General features: G+C 40.5%; 1 protein-coding gene across 2 annotated transcripts in view; it reads left to right on the top strand.

Moving 5' to 3' along the window:
• The window catches only part of spns2 (SPNS lysolipid transporter 2, sphingosine-1-phosphate), a 75,716-nt gene that overhangs the window by 16,257 nt on the left and 32,369 nt on the right, over positions 1-27,090 (top strand). For both annotated transcript variants that reach the window (XM_034098627.2, XM_034098628.2), the window contains exons 2-3: positions 5,143-5,208; positions 26,511-26,647. In XM_034098627.2, the coding sequence (XP_033954518.1) occupies positions 5,143-5,208; positions 26,511-26,647 (203 nt within the window). The remainder of the gene's footprint in view (positions 1-5,142; positions 5,209-26,510; positions 26,648-27,090) is intronic.

The following is a 27,090-nucleotide window of genomic DNA, read 5'->3' as shown; positions in this document are numbered from 1 at the left end:
GCATCCTCATTTAATGGATAGGATACAGCATCACGCCATCATGTTGTTATGACGTCAGGTAATTTAACCTCCGAAAATCTTAGAAATCCACCATATGTCATGTTTTATTTCTGTTTTTGTTTGCAGACATGATAAAGGACAATACATATGTTTCTCCGGAGCTACATTGATATAAATTGATTCACAAAACGCCTTAGTGAGCCGTCCACTGGTATAGCCTTGTTTTGGAAAGGAGTGAAAGAAAAGTACTATTCATATTGAAGAATGATCATTCACCATTCACTGCTCTAAAAGCAGCGTGTGTGGCATGTAAACCAATTTGAGTGCTCTTCTTAAAAGCTACTCTGAAAAAAGTGGTCATAAAGGCGGACTGTATGAGAGGGTGGAATAAGTGTCAGCTTCATGCTGACCCCCGACTCTGTGTCAACACTCTGTGTTGAGTTTCTCGAAGCAACTGTCTGCAGCCATATAGCGTGTACAGTTCAGCATCACATTCAATTCTGGAAAGGTCAAAGAATTCTACAACTTGAGTGATTCTGTAAGCCAATAGTCATACAGGAAAGCCGTGTATTCATAGTCAGAATTATAAAGAAATGCCTTTCAGTCAGTGTTCATTATGTTTTCTTTAAGGTACACTGAGGGAGTGACCGTGTGTCAGAGGGAGTTGCCCGCTGTGACTATGCTCTGTGTCTGAGTGCTGTTACCATAAATGAAGATGGAAGTGGCTGGTGTTATTGTTGTGTGCTGTCAGGAAGATCCACATTCCTGGCGTGTTTCTTCGCTCTGCGTCACGCTCAGGTGCACGCAGACCCCCCCTGAGGCTCGAGACTTGAGAAACCTATTAACGTTGTTCAATTAACCCGTGTGCATCACTTTAGAACAGCCGTCTGGTAGGAGACTGACTGTCTGTGATCAAAAACTGCCATGACAGAAAAAGGTCGATGGAACATGAGTCATACATTTGATATAACGACAAAAATACATTCATTTTTAGAATTCCAACACTTTAAAATAATCCCTCTTTATGAAAACATATAATGTGTAAACGAAATTATAGCAGGATGTTTTTCAGAGTTAAAGATTCATTTGATGCCTTTATTTTTGGTACATTAAACCTTGAAAATAGCAGTGATTTGTCCGCATTGGGCAAACGTGTAGAAATTGCTCAATCTGGTAGAAAAAAAGCACTTTAATTGAAAGCCTGATCAAATATAAGGTGTTATTTTATGCCGTAATGACTGTAAGAAATAAATAGTGAGTCACAATGGTTAAATGGATCACGTTATATTTGAATGTCATGTCAACCACAGTAACATTTCACTTTACTGTGTTCTAGAGTGTTGCTATGGTGCTATTTTTTATATTTCTAGGGCTATAGTAACCTGTGTTTTCAGGAACATGTGAGCAGATGCTGCATTGTGGGCTGCAACTGCAATGAGGATGTCAAAGCAAAAAAAAGGCAGTTTGGAGATTTGGAACGCTGAGCTTCTTTGTGGTCTCGTGACCTTTATCTTATACAGCATTGCCATGGCAACTAAACAGGGCGCTGCCAGTCTAGGCCAGAGGTTGTGGTCCCTCATCGTCAGATACATCACAGAATATCTGTCTCTTAATAAGTCACTATACAGTTACTGGCTGACTAAAAAGAAGAAAACAAAAGAAGAGACACCTTTGATTGCCAAGCATTAAAAGGCCTCAGTGAGAGCAGAGATGATAGTTGGGATAGGCTGCTACACAAACACAGAGCTGCTGGCTCTCTGTAATCCCTTACAGATTAGCACACTTCATTACACAGCTCATTGCACTTGAATCGAGTCCAATAACACTGCTGTTACGATCTGATATCCAACACTTATTTCAAAGGGTACACACATTTGGTTGCTTGAATAGATCATGTATATCATCATAACCTCTGATATGAATGTATCATGTGTTTTCTTGTCGGAGTCATGCATCAAACAGTGGCTTAAGTTTATCTACTCAGTTCCTAAGAAAATACAAAAGGTTGCCAACTCTACCTTAATTAATTGTCTGGAGATTGTGTTAAGTGTAGACGGGTGTGGCTCAGACAAATGCCCACTCTGTCCAGGAGGGACGCTCCACCATCTGGTGCTGGAATCCCCCTCCCAGCAGGCTCTGTGTGTGTGTGTGTGTGTGTGTGTGTGTGTGTGTGTGTGTGTGTGTGTGTGTGTGTGTGTGTGTGTGTGTGTGTGTGTGTGTGTGTGTGTGTGTGTGTGTGTGTGTGTGTGTGTGTGTGTGTGTGTGTGTGTGTGTGCGTGCGCGCGCGCGCGTGTGTGTGTGTGTGTGTGTGTGTGTGTGTGTGTGTGGTGTGTGTGTGTGTGTGTGTGTGTGTGAACTTCTTCTTGGCTAATTAGTAGTACAGCTTCAGTTGTACAGTACACTGTTAAACACTGTTGTCGCTGTTTGACAGGCTTCACAGGGGAGGGGGCAGAGTTGCCTTTTAAAGATGGCAGCCTGATATTTATTATTTAATATTTTACCATATGTTTTTCCTACTTAAAGTTTTCCTCCAATCTGTGTTTGTACACTATGGTATTGCTACTTTAACTAGAGTGAATAATTGGAGTACTTCTTCCCACACTCCTATATTCTTACTTCAAATCACTTTGGAGTCCTAAAACTAAATCCCTGAGATGCATGTGAAATAGGATCTGTATCATTCATGGTAACTTTGACTTGATATGAACTGAGATATATCTTCCTGTAAACTGTATATTGAGGTGCCTGCCTTGAGGCTGTTGCTGCATAATTGTCACACTGTATGCTCTGACTGCTGCCGTGAGAGCTGCTAACAAGAACCACAGTCCCCACATAGACACCGAGATGGTAGAGCAAATTGAACTATGTGATTCCGAGGAATTCTAATTCAGTCGGTTTCACTGAAACTGTCTTCATGGGAGCACCTTACTAAAAGAGAAACAAGCCAAAGAGTGTGAGTGTTAGCTCTTTAGCAGGAATGCTTCCTGCTGTGTGAGAATATGGGCAGGTGGTTTGACTCAGATGACAGGAATCTGACGCATTTATCTGTGCAGTCACTGTCCAACCTGCACCTGCACCGCACCGCCACATTCTGTCTCACCATTGACAATAAGACAAGCCATTCCAATGTTGAGGATGGCAGAATCACAAATATTATGTTGAGTACATCATTAACCTGCTTTCCTCTTTCTCATCATCCTCCATGATGCGTGAGGTATTTCTAAAAGTGACATCACTCAGGTGCCCCAGTGTGGAGGTCAGGTTATGCTAGGTCACACTGCTCTGCTGGGCTCTGATTAATGCCCGCCAGCTTTTTAAAATGTCAGTCATGCTACTGTTCCATTTTCATGAGCGCCGGTGCAATCCCCAGGAGCAGAAACAGCCAGCTCTACCATGCACACCACGTTGCATTTGGACTTTTTTATTTCCCTTTCAGTGCTAAAATAAGACTTTGAACCTTTTCAAAGTTGGTGGTCTCAAGAGGAGCAGAATTCATTACACGGGTTATGTTGCTCCTTGTTTACTGGGGTTTCAAATGGTATGGCAGCCATAAAGAGATTTCTTTAAATCTAATGAATCACCCTCTGATCTTCTTCTTCATCTCCATTCTTCTGATGTTTATGAGATGTTAAAACTATTTTATTACTTTACATGCTACTGACATTAAACGCACACAAGTCGTGATGTTATGATGAGCAGATGTGCACATGCTGTCCTGACTTTCATGTATTCATTAAGGCATTAGAGACATGCACAGTGAGTGGATTCCCTCCATTCCAGCTCTTGGGTTACAGTAACAGGATTAACAGGACTTCAAAGACTTTGCAGTTTCTCACAGTGGAGCAATGTTGAGGTGCTGCTCTGTGTCTGTTTGACTTATGAGAGCCACAAGGAAAAATGACCTCAAACAGTTGGTCGCAGTGTCATCGCGTGAAGACAAACCCAACTCCAGTCACAGTGCTTGCAAGTGCTACTCCCCTGAACTTTGCACATGACACATGGTCTGTGAGAATATGTGTTAATTTTCTTTACTGACATTTTTCCCACTTCCCACGTGTGACAGCTTGTGATACTCTTCAGATTGTATCTCCAAATGTAGTAAGGTGATTGTGTGTGATACACTTAGGAAGCAGTGTTTCTTTATGGGACAAACATGATACACTTGATGACTATGATACATTGCTGTTGATTAAAGCAGCTAACAGTATATAAAGGTATTAAAAAAGCATATACAGCAGTATAATGCAAAATAAATATTCATGCAGCAGTAATATGTTCAAGGGCTAGTGGGGCATGGTGGACCCAAATGCAGTAGGCAGGTACAACTTAACATAAATGACCTTGTTAGACAAGGCAAACAGAACACTACTTATCGCAGGACATACAATGGTTGTGCATACTGTAGACTAACAGAAAACCAGGACTACATAGCTGTAACAAATGAGGGGATGAAGTGCAGGTGTGCAGGAGGACAGGTGAAGCAGGGCTGATTGGGAACAAGTGAAACGAATGGCAGACAATCAAAAACGCAGGAAAACACTGGGAGTAAATACAGACAAGGGAGGAAAACTTTAAACAAAATATAAAAGGAAACAGATTTACCAAAAAAATAGGATCATGACAAATATTAATCAAGAAAAGTCATATATAATAGGGAAACAATTTACTGCACAATTAAGTTTACGTTCCATACTTAAAGTGCATATTGCTGATAGTCCTTACACACTTTTACCGAAGTAAGCATCTGAATGCAAGGTTTCTACTTGTAGTGGAGTATTGTTACAGTGTGTTATTCTTACAATTACTTAAGTAAAAGGTCTGAATATTTCTTCCGCTGGTTTAATTGTAGGTGTGCTGTTAGTATATAACACACAGCGGTGAAATCTTTACAACAATTTACTTAAACTTTACCTCTGTATGGCAGCCAAGAGAGCACTTATCAGAAACACTATATTGCTCTTCAGGGATGTTTAGTGAATGTTAACCTTTGAGTGCTGTCTATATCCAACGCATCACAAACCACAAAAGACTTAATTAAGCCAGAATCAATGTAGGCGAAATTCAAAAAGAGCTCAGTGGTTATAATGATTATTATTATGTCTTGAAACCACATTTATGTTTGGCCTCTCGTCCTGTTAACAGGTGTTCTGCAAGACATCCAGCGGCATTACGGAGTATCAGACAGTGGAATCGGCTTGTTGCAAACAGGTAAGTCTCCTTTAATCCCATAATTGCCAGTGTGAACAATCCAGCTCAACACATTCTCAGTGTGATGGGTGTAATTATTGTGTAACTCTTATATTTTGGTGTTTGCTAAATTGGTTGGAGCTAAGAGGCTCTGATGATAAGTGCCAATCAACAGAAAAATGCTGTTTGCACACACAAAAAGAAAAAAGCTTTTACTTTGGAAGAGATATTGACAACACAATTCAAAGTGGAAATGCTAAACACTATATGTTAACACATCTAATACCTCATATTGTTCTCCTTTATATACATAACGACAGTGGTGAACCGTGTCTATCACAACTGGACCTTCTGTAGACACACACACACACCCTCCGCCGCGGATTGGTTGCTTTCTTTTTCCAACACAAAACCACTGAAATGCGTAGTGCATGGACCGAGAAGGACAAACAAATCAACGTAACACTGTAATATTACAGATCAACAACACGGATACGATTCTCATTTATTCATTTTATATACATTTTATTTATATAATTAAATCGATTTTTTGTTTGTTTTATCTGAGTGTTCCAGGGTATTCTCTGAATACCTTGAAGGCCCTGACAGTTCGCCACTGCATTACGATAATATACATAGAAAATCCTGGCCAAGAATAGTAGCTACATAGAATTTCAACAATAAACATAAATTCTGAGAGTTTGTGTAACATTAAAGAAGATTAGATAAAACAAAAAATACAGCCAGGGTAAGGCCTAAGATCAGTTGATAAATGTTTCCATGGAGTACATGCAGAAAACTTCCCAATAATGTAAGGGAAAAAGGAAAGGCAAAAGTTCAATAGGCTTAAATAGAAACCAATTGAAGTTATTTTCAGAAAACACTGATGAGAATTGGCTTAAAACTGTTTATTTAATCGTCTACAAGAATAAAAAAATGGAGGAATTACGATCGATTGACTGATTTGGATTTTAGGATTAAAAAAACACATATCTATATTTAGCAGTCATTACAAACGTCAAGTTAAAAAGACAATGTTATCCAAACGCTCTCTTTCATTGTGTGTGTGTAACTACATGATTCCATCGGAGCACTATCTAAAAGTTACACCACCAACAATATTGAGGTATTTATTAAGGGAGGGACATTTCCACAGAGCAGCAGCAGGTCAGAGGAAGGAAAACACCATCAGTAGCCAGGCATGCTTTTTCTCCTGAGAGCCTGCATGCATGTACCAGGAGCGTCTGAGGACTCAGGGCAGGGTTTCCTGTTCCATTCAACACACCCCCATAAATTCACCTTTTAGGTAGATACCTTGCAGAACCCCCTCTTTGGGGGACAGGACCCAGTCTTGTCTCTAACTCATTCGAACACCAACAAACCTGCACACAAAGTGCCATTGAGGCCAAGCATGCAGGTTGGAGTTTGAGGGGGGAGAGAATACAGCCCAGTGTTTTCCTCCTTCTCTTGATGTTCTCAGACTAACTTTAGGTGAGCTGAATGGAGCGGTGAGGACAGAAATATCCAGCAGGAAAAAAGAAACCAGTGTGCTGTTGGTTTTATGGTGAATAAGGCATTTCATCAACGCCAAAACTCATTTCCGCCCAGTTTCCGCGTGGCATAAAGAATATATATTTCCTTTTCAGAATCTCTTTTTCCTTTACATCTCCTTTTTATGCGTTTGCGAAATGTGTTATTGCAGTAGGGTTAAATTGTTAGTCTGGTGTTTCAAAGCAACTCTTTCAGATGATGCCTGCACAGAATGCTAAAGGCCCTCGTGTAGAATCAAACACGTCTGATTTGTTTATTTTCATAAGCAGGGAAAACACATATACATGCACTGGAAGATTTGTTTTAGAAAAAAAAAAAAAGGAAACAGTGAAGGGTGTTTGACTCTTAATTGTGTTTGCATTGGCTCTCTAATTTGAGTTACCACACTGGCACAGACCCACACACTTAAACACACTGTAAGTCAGTAGAGGGGCATGTGCAGCTGATTTGCCCTCTGCACCGTCTGCATTTACACAGAAAAACAACAGTGCTGCTGTGTGTTTGGTTTCCCTGGCCTGTCCCGGCCTGTCATGGTTCAGCCTCCGCTTGGCCCCTGATCCCCGGGCGACCTTTTTTCTCACACTGGCCTGAGGAATGCTGGGTGTCCGGGCGTTGGGATGTGAGATTGGGTCGGCCCAGACAGAGAGCCTAGGTGTGAAGGAGAGGCTAGGAGGATGACGTAATCTCGGACTCTCAGTTAGTGCGTGTATATGTTTACAGTATGCATGCATACGTCTCTTCCGGTTTCCCCCACCCCCTTTTTCCGCCCCAGAGGGAACAATCCCTGCCTGTGTGAGCACCTGCAGGCCTGGCCGGCTCTGCCTTCTCTCCTTCCTCGCTCCCTCCGTCCTGGCAGCTTACGTCCACCTGGGAAAGTAAACTGCCAACGTAGGTGTTTTACAGCCGGTGGGTGTTTCTCTGTGTGTCTGCTGCCAGGTCACCCTCACACTTTTTAAAAAGCACTCACCACACGCTGCAGGATCCAAACACAAGTCTGAGTCAGAATCACTTTATGAACTCTGCTCGTGTTTCAGCTTGAGGAAAGGATAGTTTTGACCCTTTTCTTTGGCTCTTGATCAGAACTACTGAAATGAGAAATGTCCCATATCTACAAGTTGTTTGCTTTTAGAAATACTAGCCTGTATAAGCACCAGGGTTCTTAGGCCTGCTGCAGTGTTTGCACTCTGTATATTTATGACTCATAAGATATTCATTTCTTGGAACAAGCATAAAATCAGTCGGTGGCATCTCAATCACGAGGGACTTATTTTTGATTAAATCATATTTATAGATATGGATAAGCTGATAGAAATGAGAATAGTCTTTGAGTATAAGACCTCATTGTCAAATATTTCAACTTTAACAAGTATTGGAATGGGGTCGAAGAGGCCTCCCAGCGTTTCCACCTTAGATGACAGCTGACGGTTGGAGAGAGGAGAACCGATTTAAAGTTTGACAGCAGTAAGGTAATTGGCCTTTAAAGATTGTGGGAAATTGTAGTTGGTCAACTCAAAAAGTGCACGTCTATAATCAGCTTATAGAGGCAGCTAGAGGAGATCCCGAGTCAGAAAATGTACATGAACGCCCCTCAAGATGACAATTAGGTAACTAGGAATGTGATATCTCAACGCTCTGAACTATAAAATACATCTTCTTTGTAGCATCCATGTTGTTTCCACACAAGTCAAAATAATAACTTACAAACTCTGAAATGGAGGAGCAAGTGAATGCACCAATGTCCTTGGGCGAATCTTCCCGAGAGTAGTTCTAGTTTTAGTAGCATTTGTTCTAATCCGGTAAAGAAATGTTTCCTCTCCCTAGCTTGGTTTAAGTTATTGGAAGTCATTTAAACAAAAGAAAAAGTAGAACCATTCCTCCACCATTGGCAGGAAAATACGAAAAACAAGTCCTGATGAATGCTTTTTGCGGTACAGTGGGTGTTGGTGTTTAAAGGCTAAAGAACAACACATGGAAAATACCCTGTGGTGAGCTCCGTCTCCACAGCACCCACCAGTTATCTGTTATTTTGCAACGGACCCTTCCTAAAGCGGCTTACACAACACATATTGACACGAGGAATGTGCTCATTGTGCATAAGGTGTGCATGTGTGTCAGTATTGCCCGAGGAGGTGAGGTCTCAGCTCTCCGAGTGAGAGGATAAGGTGTTCGGAGCTGTCACTCAGGTTAGGGGTAAAGGCAGTTTGGGCTGTTTGAGCGCGTCCATCAGCATGGGGAGAGGGTCTCACCTGGAGCTCAGCAGACCTGTCAGAGCACCGGGACAGCCTGAGCCCAGCACCCCCTCTGGAGATGACAGGCCTTCCTGCTAATGGCCTTCAGGCAGCGGCTAAGTGAGTGACGCTCACACGCAGCTGTGAACTGGTCCAGTCCCCAGGGTACGGAGGGCAGCAAAGGTTAATGGAGGAGGAGAAGAAGAGGAGAGGGGGTTCACCTGGTTAGTGTTACCTTTGGTTTAGTTTTGAATACTTTTGTTAACAAGACGGAGGAATCTGAGAGAAGGCTTTCTCCTCCTCTTATTCAAGTGCTTTGAGGCAAATCAGAAACAAAAGTTCTTAATGGGTTGAATTATTCCCTACAATAGCGGAGTAATTATCCGTCACTCGTTCAGCATGGCAGCAGTTATTGGGTCAGTCGGGCTGGATGTACAGTGGGGTGGTGGCTTAATAAGGAGCAGGCGCTCAAAACAGCTCGCAGACTGTCTGTGCCCTGTTCTGTGTGTAGCTGCCCACCTTGTCTGGAACATGATACACACACACACACACACACACACACACACACACACACACACACACACACACACACACACACACACACACACACACACACACACACACACACACACACACACACACACACACACACACACACACACACACACACACACCAACTGACATTGCCCCAGTCTTAACATGGTGTCAGTCTGCCATTCAGCCAGTATGTGAGCAGTATGGAATGAGGCCACAGGTGCTGTGTAAGTCTTTAGGCTAGAGCTCCGCTAACACATCAGACTTACATAAGAACCTCCAAGAATTAACCCATAACCTCAGGACTGTAGAAGACAGCATTTGTGTCTTTTAGGCTGTTGGGATCTTGGTATATACCAGGTCAAAGGCCTGGTCAGTTGTAGACTGATAACTCACATTGGTTTACGTAAAGCGTAAAAGAGACAAAGCTGCTATCCAATTTTTAAAGTAAATTGCTCTCCAATAATAGTTTTATATTTAGGGTTTCTGTGAATCATTTAACAACTACATAGCCTCACCCTTCCTGAAAACAATGAAGGTTCCTCTACTTGTAAGGATCTATTTGTCTTTGTGAACAAAAATGCCCATTGGCTGCGCAATACTCATGTCTTCTAATGTTAGTAAAACACTGCTGATGATTTTGGCATCTTATTGGAAGCATTGTTGTCATTGACAAAATCAAGTTCAACCAGTTATAGAGATCATGTCCATATATCTTACAAAAGGAAGATAATTACTTTGACAAGCCTAGTCAGTTGTTGGTAGGAAAGTAGGTTTATGGTCAGTGTCAATCAACAATGTTCTACAGTTGGATGGAAGCCTCTCTGATTCCCTTTTACACTGTGGGAAGTTGTGCTTAATCAGCTGTTTTCGGGTGATCACAGCTGCTCTTATTTTGTCTCTTGCCCTCAGTGGTATCCCTTGGTACCTCCCCTCTCACTCTCTCCTCTCCCTTCCTCTCTATCAGCGGTTTGGCAGCTGTTGTTGCCTCGTTGTCACTCCCACTGGCACCTTATAAGAGTTAGAGATGAAGGGGAGATGGAGGGAGAAGAAAGGGCCACCTGTGCCTTCCTCTCTCTGGTCATGCATGGCAGGGAGCTTTAATCTTCTCCACTATTGATTCCCAAAGCCAAATAATTGCATTGCGATGGTGTTCAGCAGCCCCTCTCCGGCTGGGACGAGAATAGAAACGATGACCTGATGTTGCGTTGACATCGCGCCGCGAGTGTGTGCGTCTCCATCTCGGGCTGTTTTTATAGGCCATGTCTCGGAGGAAGGCAGCTGTGGGGCGATGATTGGCACCCTGCTCCCTGTCTCCTTCCCCCTCAATTCCTGTCAACGAACCAACAGAGTGACTGCAATAAAAATCAGGATATTAAGGCCAGTTTAACAAGCAGGCTGTTAACCACTCTTCATGTAAACATCCTATCAGATCTCTAATCCCCTTTTATTTTAAACACAGCAGGAACAGCATGAACAGTGGGAAGGTGGGGGTGTTGTGGTTTGAAAATAGGCTTGTTATTTCATCTTGTTTTTAGTCGATATGGGAGTGATAGAGCATTTGTGGCGAAAAGGTTTTGTGCGATATTTTCTCCTGCTTCTTAGAAAAAGAGGCTGCAAACAGATCAATGCCTGACACCACGGGAGGCTACTCTCCTCGATCTGGCATCAACAGATCAATTAGAAACACACACACATACACACACCACACACACACACACACCACACAACACACACACCACACACACACACACAACACCACACGCACACACACACACACACACACAACACACACACACACACACACACACACACACACACACATACACACCCTCCTAGTAACACATATGCACAATTTATACACACCCTAGCAAGTCAAGGTAAAAAAATAAGGCTGCTAGTCGCTCATATTGCTCTGTTTTCATTCGTCGTTAAGAGTGTATGTGTAGTAATGTGGTGCCTGTATGTGTGTGCCAGCACTAGTGTTCATATCCCATTCGTTCCAATAACAAGTGTAGCATACAGGAACACAAACACAGACAAGCGGGTTCTCTGTCATTTCACAGCCGCAGCTTGTCATTAAGCTGGTTGCTTCCTGTAGTTACTGAAGGAAAGAAAAACTCCTCACCCCCCGCACTCAAGTGCTCTGCTGGATCTCGCTCGGTGGCATGTCACCAGCCACAGGAAATATCCCTGGGAAAATATAACTGTATGTTTTTATTATGTTGCAGCTTGGATTTCAGTCTGGAACTCAAACTGGCTGCATCTCTCACTACTGTTTTCCTGGGCAATGCACCTTTCTTTATTTTTAACACATGTTTGCCGGTATTGAGCTGAGATGATGCACTGTTGCCATCCAGGCCTGGTATTTGTAGTGGCGTGTAATTCTCCCCAGCTGCAGCTCTCACACTTAGCAGGGAGAGGGAAAGCTCTGCTGTAGCTCCGGAGACAAGTTATCAGCTCTCAGAGTAGATTTAATTATAGAAAAAGGGATTTAAGTTCAATTAATGTTTATTTATATATCAATGTTTATTTATAGAGCCCAATAAAAAGTTGGCATTAGGTAGCGCTTGATGGCAGCGTCTGCAGGAATTAGCTGCTGAGTTTGACAGAAACTGGCGAGAGAGTGCTGCACGGGTATTTCCCAGGCTACATGTGGCATTTATCAAACGGCATTGGTAATCCTACACCGGTGGAGTCAGAACGGAGAGAATTAGCGGTGATCAAAAATCTTAGGAATGCAGAAATGTACGAGGCGCCACATGAAGGGGAACCCAGCAGGAAGAGATGTGATATATTAGAATGTCTGAGCTAGACGTTGGCTCTGGTGTCCAACTCAAACCAAAGTTATGTGTCACACCCTCCACAGGCAGTCCCATTAATCATTAGGGGAAAGAGTACAAAGCGGCCACTCCCACCTGAACTGCACAACCTGATAACAACACAATGTTGCCACACTGCACCAATCGCCATTGATAAAAACAAATATATACCACTCTGAATATCCTTATTGCACTGTCTGTATGTCTTCATTTGCTGACTATATTAATCAGTGGCAACATCATGGTAATATCTTATCCCAACCTTTGTAGTGGAGAGTATTGATTTCTGCCACTTTTGTTCCATCTGAAGCTCATATTGAGAAGACAGGAAGAGGACTAAATGAATACGCTCCATTTGGATACACAGCAGCCTTTTTATGAGTCCCTGAACTCCAGTAAACAGCATCAGATTTAGTGCTATGTGTAAACGTCCAGGCTGCGTTCAGTTAAACAAACAAATGCTGTCCAAAGCAGTAAACTCGCCATGCCATTCCAACCTCTGTAATACTATATATATATTGCACATTTGCATAGTGATAAGTTGTCAAATGTAATACCAAGCTGAACATGTGTAATGTGAAATAGAATAATCAATAATAGAAAGAGAGCTGCCATCTAAAAAAAAAAAAGAAGTATAACTTGCACTACAATAATAGTTTTATATTTAAAATATATTTATTAAACTGGTACACACCCTTTCTGAAAATAATGAGGATTCCTCTACCTATACGTTCACAAGTGGAAAACTTCTGGTACTTTTTCATGTGTACGGAAATGGACTGAAGATAAGATAGAGACCATGTTAAATCAGGAAAACTGCAGGCTCTAATTCCACAAATGCCATAAAGTGTCTCGTTATGAATGAGAATGCTTTCACTATTAAAGGTAACCACTGAAGAAGCTCCATCAGAATCTTGCTTTACCGCAGATTCAGTAGGCGGTGTTGTCAAAGATGTGTCGGCCAGCAGCTCATGCCAAACAAAAGTAGTGACAGTTGGATACCGTGGAAAGATTTATTCATTTAATGTCTTCGATCAGTTGTGTTTAACGGCATCCATGCATCTCTGCTAATATGATAATATCATATTAGCAGAGATGCATGGATGCCGTTAATGTTTCTTTACTGAGGGGGGTACATGTGGTTGAAGTGCCGGACATTCTGTGAGAAGTGACCCTGACAGACGTGTGAAGATTTGGTTACCTGTTGTGTTTCCACAACATTGCGAGGGCCTCTACCCTACATTTAAACTGGCACCCTTAAGGGTAATGACAAGTGTGGTTCTCACATTATATCTGAATGACAAATGTACTGTATCACAGCGAGTTGATTCTCTGCCCAAACCGATTGGGGCCGACCCAAAATATACCCTTTGGCTTGAATCAGGTCCAGTTAACTCTCAGGTTTTATTGTTTTATAAGATGAATAATATGAATTTCAGATTTGTAATCCCGCTTGGTCCCAAATTGGGATTCAGACGTGGGTCTGGCTTGGACAAAAACTATGCAGGTTTGCGGGAGTTGGGTGATTATTATTTGTTGTATCGTATGCTCTTCTATATATTGGTATCAGAAGCAGCAAAAATCTAACAAGCATTTGGACTGAATATCTACCCAACAGTGTGTTGTATTCATTGCAAGTTTCAAGCTTAGTTCTTCTTGGATTTAGCCTATACAAAAGCAAGGACAGAGTTACAAAGATGTTTTCACTGACTAACAAACAATACTGAGTCACAGCATCGCCTCCGGTTGCGGCAAGCACATAACCTTGTAATGACGAAAAAAGCAGAGGCAACAAAGACACTGGAGATGGAAGTTGTATGTATGGAAGCGGTGTGTTTGCGATGTGCTGAACGCTGACACCTATAGACACACACCTCGTCCAAAGTGACACATACGGTGCTGTAAATGGCACCCAATGACAACGCCTGCTACAACGCAGGCATGTCCAGACCTGCAGATAGGATGTGGTTCTCCCGTTCCTCTAATTCTGTCGGTGGCAGCTGAAGGACATTCAAATTCCTTGAAATGCAGTCCCTCGATTGCACGGTCGATCCTGACTGTCAGGTTTCACAGCTGCGAGGATGACAGCGCCTTCAGCTATGGTGGGAAAAACCCAATTTACAAAACCAATACATTTGAAAGAGGACCGGAAGCAGCAGGTTTCAGACATGCCGAATTAATGAGATAATAATAATAATATAATAATACATTTGATTTATATAGCACACTTTAAAGACAAACGTCATCTCAAGGTGCTTCACAAAGCTATAAGGAAAAATAAGTAAAAAGATATCTAAAGGAGCATATTGGATCAAATATGGCAATATAAAAATAAAAGGTTAAGAGCATAAAAGGACTTTAAGTCTGATCTGACTTTAAGGGGGTAGAGAGTATAATAATGATCTCATTCACTAGGATACATTATTGGTTTGCATTCTTATGGATAGAAAATATTGTTGCAATCCTCCTCTTTTCAACTTCCGTTCATTTCCATCAACCCAAAAAAATGGGTTCCTGAAATTCTGCTACTGCAGTGAGAGTCTGTACCACTTTATTTCTATTTTTAAAAAGTATTTAATGGACTTGAATCTGTGACAACTAATATTTACTTTGAAAGTCTAATCTCAGAGGTAGGAGCTTAAGGGGAGCGGCAGGACACTTTGTGTGTACATCGTGAGAGGATTAAGCCACCTTTCAGTTCTTTCATTTCCACTCTTTCAAACAGAATCACTGTCAGTTCCTTCCAGAGAAATTGAATTATTCCATATTCTAGTGTCTCAATGGCTTTTTGTGAGGATATAAAATAAAAAAGGATCAAATGGTGTGCGTATCCCACGGCCGGATGCGGGGCCTCACAGGTGCTCTGTTCAGTGGAAACTGGTGTTTCATAGGGAAATGTATCCGGAAAGGCTCAGTGAATATCAATCACACACACCCGCACACACACACACACACACACGCACACTCACACAACATACATGTATCTGCATTTCCTCCTGATGCTCCATTCAGAGTGGCATTGAACATTGAATCATAGGGGTGAGTCATCCCAGGTGGTATTGTTCTGACCAATCAAATAGAGAGCTGTGTGTGTGTGTTGTGTGTGTGTGTGTGTGTGTGTGTGTGTGTGGTGTGTGTGTGTGTGTGTGTGGTGTGTGTGTGTGTGTGTGTGTGTGTGTGTGTGTGTGTGTGTGTTGTGTGTGTGTGTGTGTGTGTGTGTGTGTGTGTGTGTGTGTGTGTGTGTGTGTGTGTGTGTGTGTGTTGTGTGTGTGTGTGTGTGTGTGTGTGTGTGTGTGTGTGGTGGGCCTAGCATTACTATACTTGTGGGGACCTAAATCTGTTTACGCAGTCACGTGTGGGGACTCGCCTCCCTTATGGGGACAAAATGGAGGTCCCCATGAGGGGAATCATTAATTTTAGGGTGAAGACTTGGTTAGGTTTAGGATTAGGGTAAGGGTAAGGTTAAGGTTAAGGGTTAGGGTTAGGCATGTGTTGATTATGGTTAAGGTTAGGATAAGTCTCCAGGAAATGCATGTAAGTCAATGTAATGTCCCCTGAAGTGATGAATACATGGTATGTGCGTGTGTGTGCTTACAAAATGAAAATTTGAGTTCTATTTTAGAATGATGTCGTGATATAGGCCCAAGTGGTATTTAAAAAATATTTGAAAGTTCGGCAATTGATATTTTTTCCCATTTCATAAAGTCATGGTTACTCTCTGTATTCGAGGGAAAGAAATAAACAAAGTGAATTATGAATTAGAAAAATTATATTATAATTTTCTGTAGATATCACGATAATATTGTTTTTGTCAAATACTTATTTAACTGTAAAATATTCCGTAAAAAGAATATGACAAAAAAATACAAATTAGATTAACTTTTATAGTACGGTGCTTCAAGTCACCATTCATTGTCATAGGTCGAAATGTTAAAATGGTTCCTAAGGTTCTATTGATGATAAATGATGATGTGGATGGTAATAAATGAGTAAGCCAGGACTCACAGACATTGATCATACTATTTATAGGTGTTTATCCTCATCAGAAAGAGGTTACCTGCGGACATATGCAGCATGATTCACCTGCGTATAACATCACAGTAATGTGACAGGAACACATGTTATTGTGTGCTTTTAGTCTTCTCACACAGCTATAATTGTCCTCTCATGGAATGTGGTAAGACTAAGGTCATTGATGCAATTTGCTCTTTGTGGGACTGTGAGATATATGCACAGCATCTTTTTGGAATTTGAAGAACATCAGAACCGGTTTGGCACTCCTAGCTAAAGCATTAAAGACCGGATTTTGTCTTTTACCTCTGGCTACAAAGAGAATAAAATAGTTCAGAAGCAATAATGATCATTTATCTTCTCTGTGAAGGCTTTAAAAAATACAAATGTGCTTCTACCAGATTGCCCTCAATTGGGTTCTCTGCAGTCAGATGAGGCAACAATAAAATTACCTTAATTATTCAAACAACTCGGTAATGTCACCGGGAATCGTCTCTGTATTCACCGAAACGCTTTGTGTGACATTGCACCGAGTATACACAGTCATGCCATTATTTAACCGCACAACTTGTTTTCTTAACTCTTGTCACTGGTGAGGAATTTATAATTGCTCATGGCCTATGAGGAGGTAGTTATCAGATAAACAATGGTTTTCAAAAGGAAGGAATCTGTGTTTGTTTAGGTAATAGCCGGAATATGTTGTATAAGACAAAGGCGAGATGTCAGGCAGAGCTGAAACTCAGAGCTGAAACTCAGGGCTGGTTCAAGTTGTTTTCCAGTCTGCTGTTGAGTCACTTGAAAAAGTCACTAATGGCTATCATAATTACACGCCACATTTCAAAGTATAATTATGAGAGTCAAAGGTCTTTCAATAATAATGCATTTTTTTAATTTGTGACAGTGAAAAATCCCATTATCAGTTCATGTATTTATTTATCCAACAATGTAATTGAGTGTTAATAGTTTCATTTAAATCATCAACATTATGTATTCATACTACAGATAGAGACATTACATTTACATTACATGTCACTTGTTAGACGCTTTTATCCAAAGCGACTTACATATTCAATACTGTGGGCAATCCCCAGAGGAGCAATTTGGGGTGAAGTGTCTTGCCCAGGGACACAACGACATGCTGACTGCAGTGGGGTTTGAACCTGTGACCTCCTGATCCGAATACCAACTCACAACCCACTGCACCACACGCCTCCCTAGAGACATAAGCATATTGTAATAATTTGCATATAGAAATGAATGACAATATTAAAATAATGACGTTCAAACAAACATCCGCTTTACACACATTCTAATAATAATAATAATAATAATAGTAATATATTAAATACATTTAAAAACTTTTTCTTTTTTTTAAATGTAATAAATATTTAAGTATTCATCACGTATTATCAGTACATTTCAACAAGTCCTCCAACACATACGACCAAATAGGTCGATTGTTCAAGCGCTTATTACGACCTATAATCACGTTTTAAAGTGTTCGACCTCTAGTGCTCCCGTTAAATGCAAACGTTACAGAGACTCGTATATTCACAAATAACCCTCTCTGGAAAATCCTAAAATGTAGGATAGTTTGGCCATTAAAATGCTTTTTGAATAGATTTCTAGCGAGAAGTGTATATTGTACTTTCAGAATCCACGTCCGTTGGATGTGTAGGATCTATAGTTTGATTATTTGAGGTCTCGCCAGGAGAACGTGTATATGCGGCAGCGTCCATGTAAAGTTAGCATCAACCCTCATGGGGTGAAAACAGTATTTCCGGTCTCGAAGTTTTCATAATAAAACCGTATTCCCCTCACTGTCAAATGATTTTAAAACTATATCTGCAGTACTCATCCACTAAAAAACATCAGTTTATCCTTGTTAATTATACAACATTAATTGGTTTAAATTATGTACAATGCTTTTGTGTTTTTCCCATAGGCTTTTCCCTCTCGATTCTGAGAGACACATTTCTTTTTTCAGAGGTTTTGACACCTACCTACCCATAATCCTCAGTTACCGTTCAAGCTTGGTGATTGGATGTTTTAGCCGCAATGCACGTTGGGATATGGTGTTTATGCGATATGAAATCCGAAAACATAAAAAAAATCATAATAATAATACTTTATTTCGAGTGTGCTTGCTTTTCTTTTTGGAAGTCATCACATAACGGCATTGTAATACACGGTTCGCCTGCATTCAATATTACATATCTGCCGTAGTTCTTTATTTATAGAGCCCTGATGAGAAGACCTTTGGACAAACTGGAAGAACTGCCACGGAAACTTAATACGTGACGTGGATCATATATATATATAAAGATCTTCAATTTCTTTTCACACAATTCGTCTCCTTGCAGTATCAACAATAATTCGGCTGATTTTTATATTTGATCCAATTGGTAGATAGGTTATATTTACATCACAACGGTGCACACACAGCTGATATAAAGGTACTTGTAGTTTTTAAAGATATTACTGATTTTCTTTGAATATAATAATGTAAATACTGAGTTGAGAGAATAGTCAGGGGTTTTGGGTGATGGGAGACACATCTATGGAATCACAATTTCAATAGCTTACCATTAAATGACGGATATACCTTTCTATCTGTGATGTTTTACAAATCAGATATGAATGTGTATACACATCTTTAGATGTTATACATACATAAGTGTCCTACACTAATAATACAAGGTTATTATGGCATTGTATGCTGTGTATTATTTGTAACATCTTCTGAAACTACCTTTCCAACTCCTCATGCAGTTGACTGTTACAGGTCTATACAGGTTCATGGTACAATGCATAAGCTTCAAATCGAGAGACTGAAACTGTATTTTTCTTTACCGTTCTGTTTTAATTTCACAATAAAGTTAATAGTAAAATTATGTTTTATATTATTATGTTTTATTAACTAGACCACTGTTTTTTTTAACCCGCACCGCCTAGTGGTTAAAGCACGTTATTGAATTTTGTTGTTGAATATGTTATATTTGATGAAAACATTTAAATATTAAGAGTAGCCTAAATACACAATAGGGGGAAAGTAGAAGGTCAATGATAGAAATATAGAATAGAAAATATCAAGAAGATACTGTAGTGATCTCTACAATAAAACAGCTAGTCCAAAAACGTCCAAAGATATTAATAGGAGGATGTGCAAAACAGACAAACTAATAAGGCTTTATTTAAACATTAAAGGTGGGGTATGTAATTTATTTCGGAAACACTTTTTGTTATGGAATGCTCTTAACATCCCGATAGCAATGAATATATTAAATGCTTTGACAATAAATACATGAAAAAATGTAATCTGTGGAAGCCGTAGCACTGTAAAAAGCACGATGGCCTACCTGCCTGTCAGCCTTCCATCTGTGCACAAACGTATCTCGTGCCCTCATTGGTCATGTGCACGTTCGTGTGTGTTGGAGGAGGGCTCTGTAAGGAAGTAGCAGATTTTCTCCGGTTGTGTATTTTCAAATTCTAGCGCACTCGAGCTGGTTTCTCCAAAATTACCTTTAAAGAATACTTTAAGTTAAGGTCTTCTTTTGAATAAGAAAAAAACGTTGGGGGTATCAACAGATAAATATTAAGTCTGACAAAATACTTAACGTCTAATATATTGCATAGTTTATTTTGGCACTTGACAATCACCTTCCTGTAAGGGAAACTTCTGTGTAGCAATGCAGTGGGAGTCACCGACTCAGGAAGGAGACACCGTAGAGCAGGAGCTTTGATGTCAAACACTGGAGGTTTATTTGGAGTTACGGCCGGAGAATTCACATCACAATCACAGCAGTCACGGTGAGACTGCACAGGTGGTTGCCACGTCAATTCTGGAGCGCCTCTCTCTTGTTAGCCCATTTAACTGGTTTCACAGAGAGTAATCAACATATTTTGATAAGATAGCTTTAGACAATTGGGCACACTGAGTCACTTGCGTCCGTCACTTATGGCCTCGAAGATGTCATACCTTGGAGTCCACAAACAACAAAGAAGGAAGTGTCCCAGTGCACCCACAACAACAGACCATCTGTGACCTAGTGTTGACCGGTCACAGAATGGGAACAATAACATTATGGCTGAAGCAGCCTATGTCCTTAAAGGAGATACACAGATGTCAGGGTTGGTCCTGTACGTCATATCTACAGGACGGGTGGCGCAGTGGTCTGTGCATCCGATCATCAGATCAAGGGGGAGTGCTGGGGAACTCCAGTTCGAAACCCGCTCCTGCCGCCACTGCGTCAGGCCGTTGTGTCCTTGGGCAAGACACTTCACCCGGATTTGCTCCTGTGGGTATTGTCCACAGTACATGTATAATACCAATGTATACTTGTAAAAGCGCCTCGATGACCTCGAGGCGTGAAGATGGACGGTGTGGCGCAGTGTGCTGTGCAATGATCATCAGATCAAGGGGTGAAACCCGCCGCTGCTGCGTCTGTAAAGCCGGTGTGTCCTTGGGCAAGACACTTCACCTGAACTTGCTCCTGTGGGTATTGTCCACAGTTTCTGACCATATATGTGTAATGTGTGTATATGTAAAGCGCTTTGAGTCATTGTAAAAGCGCTATAATAAAGGAATAAGGAATTATTATTATTATATCTAGGTCAATTATTTCCCTAACTTCCCTGAATTTTACTCAGGTGTAACTAAAGTCTGATTTAAGTTGTATATATTTCACATCATTAATCAGAATCTGCAAAGTAACAAAAATAAATGTAGTAGAGTAAAAATACCAGGTTAACCTCTGAATTGTAGTGGAGTAGAACAAAGTAGTACATGCTGTAACAAAAACATTTCCCAACTTGGGATCAATAAAGTATATCTTATCTTACGATGATCGATGGCTACTGCCATATTTGCAAAAAATATATACGGGGGCTGGACCCGTTCGAGTCCAGTTTTGAATAGTCTGCCGTGGTTACATTCCATATCATAGAGCTGTTTGACGCTCGGCGTAACCTTGTCACACTGCCACTCCAACATCCAATCACAGAGCTTGAGGACTAATCACAGGGTTTGTAAAGCAAAGCGGATGTTGTAGTCCCAAACGATAGCTGAGGATTCTGGGTAGTGTAGTGTCTTCGGAAACTCTGTAGTGTCTAAACTCAGAAAAAACTATTAGTTTCTCCGAATCAAAGGTTAAAAACACAAAAGCATTGTACACAATTTAAACCAATCAACATTGTGTAATCAACAAGGATAAACTGATGTTTTTTAGTGGATGAGTAATGCAGATATCACTGTGTAATCATTTGACAGTGACGGGAATACTTCCGGTTTTATTATGAAAACTTCGAGACTGGAAATACTGTTTTCACCCCATGAGGGTTGACGCCAACTTTACATGGACGCTGCATAAAGACGTAGTACACGTTCTCCTGGCGAGACCTCAAATCATCTTCATAATATCTATTAAACTATAGATCCTACACATCCACTGGACGTAGATTCTAAAAGTACAATATACACTTCTCGCTAGAAATCTAATCAAAAAGCATTTTAATGGCCAAACTATTCCAGAATTTAGGATTTTCCAGAGAGGGTTATTTGTGAATAAACGACCCTCCGGATCGTTTGCAATCAACGGGAGCATGTTGTTTCTTACACGACCACTAGAGGTGCTACACTTTAAAACGTGACTATGGGTCGTAATAAGCTGCTGAACAATCAACCTATTTGGTCGTTTTTTGTAGGACAGGATGGAACATTTATATTTGGTTTGCCTTATTCAGAGAAATCCTATGATTTGTTTAATGTCATACAGTAGGTGTAGGACATGATTTGGAGCTCAGTAATAAAAGCTGCCTCTACCACACTGAAAATGCAGCTTGAGACAGACTGTCTGAACAGAAGTCAAAGCTGACCATTGTTCTATAATAGAGGTTATGAAAACTTTCCCCCCCTTTGGCCCACAGTGTAAACAAGCACAGTCTCAGTCTCCTCCAGACTGCGACTCCTCACTGGTAGGGCTTTCCTGCTGCATATTTGTAACATGTGCACTATTTATGAGAGATTTCCATCTTTGGTGATTAGCCAGGGCTTATCTCTGATGGCACAGTCGAGATCACACGAACACTTGGACTCACGGTGTTCCACTGTACAAACAGGAATAAGCACGACCAAGACAATGGTGGTCGGTTTAGGAATGTGACTTGTGTGGACGGGCAACATATTATGCGTGTTATCAATTCAAAAGCTGTTTACTGTGTGCCAATCAAACCTGTCTATTCATTCAACTGCTAACTAATTACGTGTTTAACGTGTTTTAGATTAATTAATTTGACATTATCCACTGTATTTTGATTTATGAAAATGTAACTTTTACAATGAACATTTCTAGTTTTGGATGTGACCTGGCATCTGTGAATACTTATTTGTAGTCATGGTTTGTTTGTCTTCTATACAATGTCTAGAAATACTCTGAATGGCCAGCAGGGGGCAACTCCACAGATTGAGAAACGAAGATTGAATAGAAGTCTATGAGAAAATTACTTCTCTTTTGATTGGTATCCTGATTAAACATTTTCCTAACGATTTAATGATCTCCACAACTAGTTTCAAGTCTTTTCCAATACATTTAGAGTAAAATAGACAATAAAGGCGGGGCTACCTTGTGATAGGTAACACTGGTGTTGTCCAATTTGGGCAAGTTATTGTCTTACAACTTTAACCCATTCACAGTGTGTCTTGTGAAGACTCGTGGGCATTTTTTTTTTAGCATTATTTTACTTTAAAGAAAACATACCAGATCCATTAAAATGATATGTGCTCAGAGGAGGAAATCATGTTTTCCAAGCATGACAGATGTCTTCATTGGGCCCTTGTAGAATTGCGCCTTGACAGAAGACTGACAGGAGAACAGTGGGATGTTTTTTACACTTTCTTTAAAGTGACAGGGCATTTCCTGGGAGCATGAAGATCCTCTATAAAGGTTACATGTGAAATCAGTGTGCATCCGGTCTCAGTAACAACATGTGATATCCTCCCTAAATCCAAATCTGGAGCACAGCAGGGATGTAAGAGCCGACTCTGATTAGAAATAATTTAATAAGAGAAAAAAATGCAGCTACGCAACCCGATTGAGTTGAAGGGTGTACCTGTTTTTGCTTTAAATAAACAACCTGCCAACATTCCTCTATGCTTCTTGTCAAATAAAAAAAGCATGTGTGACGGTAATTCATCGTGTTATTAGTCTGTCAGTTAAAAGCAGCTTCTTGTCAAAATGTTTATCTGACACGTGCCCTTTTGGGAGTTCAGTCAACAATGTTTTTTTACTAGATTTAAACTAAGAATGGTATTAGAGACATGTGTTTGTTCTGCACCAATGATTTATAAGGGTTGGCATTATCTCTTTCCCTAGCTTTGTTGCTTACTGAAGCTTAACTCATACCATTTATGCAGGATATTAAAGAATATACACACAGGGCTCCCTCGTCATGCTCAGAAAGCAGCAAGGTTACAACTAAATAAGTGTGAGCACACAGCTAGGACGTGATTTCATTCGTGCTGACACTGCTAAGAGGTGATAATGAGCCTCAGTTAAAGGGCATAGCTTATCAACAAATCACAAAATTACCTGGAATAAGAAACACAGAGAGAGGGGGATGGGTGGTCCTGCTAATGACTTCTAATAGGCCTGTTAATTATATGAGGGTATGTATTTCTATCAAGCTAGCCAAGGAGAGCAATGATCTCTGACCCCTGGCTTTTAAAAAACCCATGTGGAACAAGCTGGCTGTGGCTGATAGTGGACCTCTCCCTCATTTTATCTCCAGCTTGCACTGCAGAACACCCTACTGTGTGTGTGTGTGTGTGTGTGTGTGTGTGTGTGTGTGTGTGTGTGTGTGTGTGTGTGTGTGTGTGTGTGTGTGTGTGTGTGTGTGTGTGTGTGTGTGTAAGGCTGAGAGGGAGAACATACTGAGGGGGAGGGACTCATTATGTGAAATGAGCAGCACCTGTGAAAGCCCAAACTGTAATTGATTCATTCATTAATAATAATTCAAATGAGACTTTAAATTACATTTCGCTATTTGAAATGAGATATTTTTTTTCAAGATGACACAAAGAGGTCATGCTGAGTAGGTTTATTTTAGCCGTTTTGGTATTTCCTGTATAAAATACAAGTTTAAATATTATACGGAAAATATATTTAGACCTTTAGACCTAAATGTCTTAATATATCACTGTAATATGAATTGACATCTATATACACAATCATTTTACACTATAGTTCTTTAAAACATTGGATTACATTGCAGAATAGGCATTGTTTGGAGCTTAATGAGTCTACTCACAAAAGCGCTCATATTTTGAAATTATTCTAGCATCAAATGTATTTATATTATGTGCATGTTTCTGCACCAGCATCAGAATAAAAACCACATTAACGTAAAAAGTAAAGAAAAAAGAAAAAATTGAAAAATAAAGTAAAGAAAACTGAATAAAACAAGGGTAATGGTAGCATAAAGTCTTATGTAAAGTTATGATTTACATAATGGTATTGAATCTGACAAAATTAGGCCATCAAATAAATAAAACGTGGTAGATTGTATAACCAACCCTTACATACTTGCTTTTATAACATTTGTTTGTTTAATTTATTTTGCATTATATGATTACAAAACCACATCTTTTCATTTGTATCAAACCCTCATATCACATGTTCATAAAGTTATGCTTTGATCTGATTAATGCGCACTTATCCTGTTGGTTGGCCTGAGCAGATGTGGGATGGAGATGTTTTATATAATCCCCCCTCCCCATTTCTCTCTCTCATGTCTCTCCTCCCTTCCTCTTCTGTATGTTTATGCTGATGATGTGTCAAAACACTTCAGCCTGCCTCCCTTAGTGCTGTCAGGAGAGAAACATTTTGCCCTATCCCCTCTGCAAAGACGCGGAACACAGTTTGAGAGCATTAAAGATTCAGCTTCTGTTTGGGTTGGTCCTCCTCATAAATATTGACTAAAAGCCCAGAGAACGAGGACTAGTTGTCCCCTCAGCTGCAGGGCAATTAGGGAGGAACATTTTTTAAAGCGCTTGTGTTCTTTCATGGGACGTAAGTCTGGTTGTAAGAAATTAAGATGGAGGAATTATTTATGACCACAAGGCCACCGCAGTCCTCCGGTGCTGCTTTGTGATATATTGCTATTAATCTCCTTGCATCTGTTCACTTCAATTGTAATTCCCGCAGTGATACATTAAATCCAGACATGTTTTTTTTTTCTCTCCCTCTTTTCTTATATTTTTTATTCCCAAATAACTGACTGAAAAAAGATTAGGTAAATACAACATTAACCCTAGCTTTCCTCTAGTCATTTTTGACTGTGTAATCTACTTAATTTCCAGCTGTCTTTTGTAATTTAAACTGTCTTTCATCTCCATATTACTTATATTATGTTTTTTACAACTCTGGTGAAAATATATTTTTGTCCTAGGTCAAAATATAACTTTTAGCAGTTTTTCAAATAATCTCTAATAATCAACAACATACCTTATATGTCTAAAGCAAAGGCAGAAAGCCATAAATCAATATACTCGAGGTTTCCCATCAAGGGTCTATCGCTCTATTTCCACAAATCGAATCACTCAGTCACGAGTCACGACCCTCATCACCTTTCTCAGAGACATCCCTCAGTGCTGTATGATCTCTATCTAATATTCCCCTTGCTAGGTTTCGTGTAGTGTTTGTCAGGTTATGAAGGATAATGGAATCCTAATTGGTTGTGTTGAATGGAGGTGTCCTCTGGCAGTCCTTCAGTGTGCCTCTGGCTGACTGCTATCACACAGTCAATCAGGACTGGGTCTCGGCCTCATAAGGGGACCTGAAAGCTGAAACACTTGTCTGGGTCCAGTTGGAATTCAAGTTATGTTTGTGGGTCAACCCGAAAGATAACACCCCCCTTATCCCCGTAAAAATGTTCTGGTTGATTTTGGATTAGAAAATAAGCTCTATGGCAATCACAGGATACCCACCGTTTTTGTGAAGAAAGATAATCCTCACAAAAGATTTTTTTTAAGTGTATTGCCAGGAGTAAAAAGAATCAAATACTTGAAGCTGTAAATAGCTAAATGCAATAGAAAGGCTGAGACACGTATGATTGCGTCTGTATTAGTCATTTTATGTCACTATATGCAACTAATATTTTATCTTCTCCTTCCTTTCCGCAGTCTTCATCTGCAGCTTCATGGTAGCGGCTCCCATCTTCGGTTACCTGGGCGACCGCTTCAACAGAAAGGTCATCCTGAGCTGTGGCATTTTCTTCTGGTCCATTGTTACTCTGTCCAGCTCCTTCATCAGCATAGAGGTATGACACTGCATGACAGAAAATATGGCAGCACCAGAGCTGCAGTCTTATTCTATTAGGCAGCCGTCACTGTGACAAGCTAATTATTCTGTTATGATCTGGATATGCTTGATGTTAAGGCTAGTAAAAAAATGACACGCTCCTTATGTTGAACACCCGCTTTGTCTTTGTAGACATTCTTTATGTCCCTCCCTCCCTCTCCTACTGGCAACTAGCCAATCAACTAATGAAAGCCCATGCCTCAGACTTGTCTCAATTACAACTCTTTAGAAGATAAGGCTCTGTTATTTCACTGCCCCTTGACAAGTGGATTTAGATGGATATCTCTAAAAGTCCCTGTGCGCTGTTGAATGCATTAAATTAAGGGCGACTGTGGCTGCGAGGGAGTGCGGTCGTCTTTCAACCAGAAGGTTGTGGGTTCGATCCCAGCCCATGCAGTCAAC

Source organism: Pseudochaenichthys georgianus, chromosome 14 (assembly GCF_902827115.2).
Source record: "Pseudochaenichthys georgianus chromosome 14, fPseGeo1.2, whole genome shotgun sequence".
Taxonomy (NCBI): domain Eukaryota; kingdom Metazoa; phylum Chordata; class Actinopteri; order Perciformes; family Channichthyidae; genus Pseudochaenichthys; species Pseudochaenichthys georgianus.
Note: the sequence above shows the minus strand (reverse complement) of the source record. Positions and strands in the feature narration are given on the sequence as shown.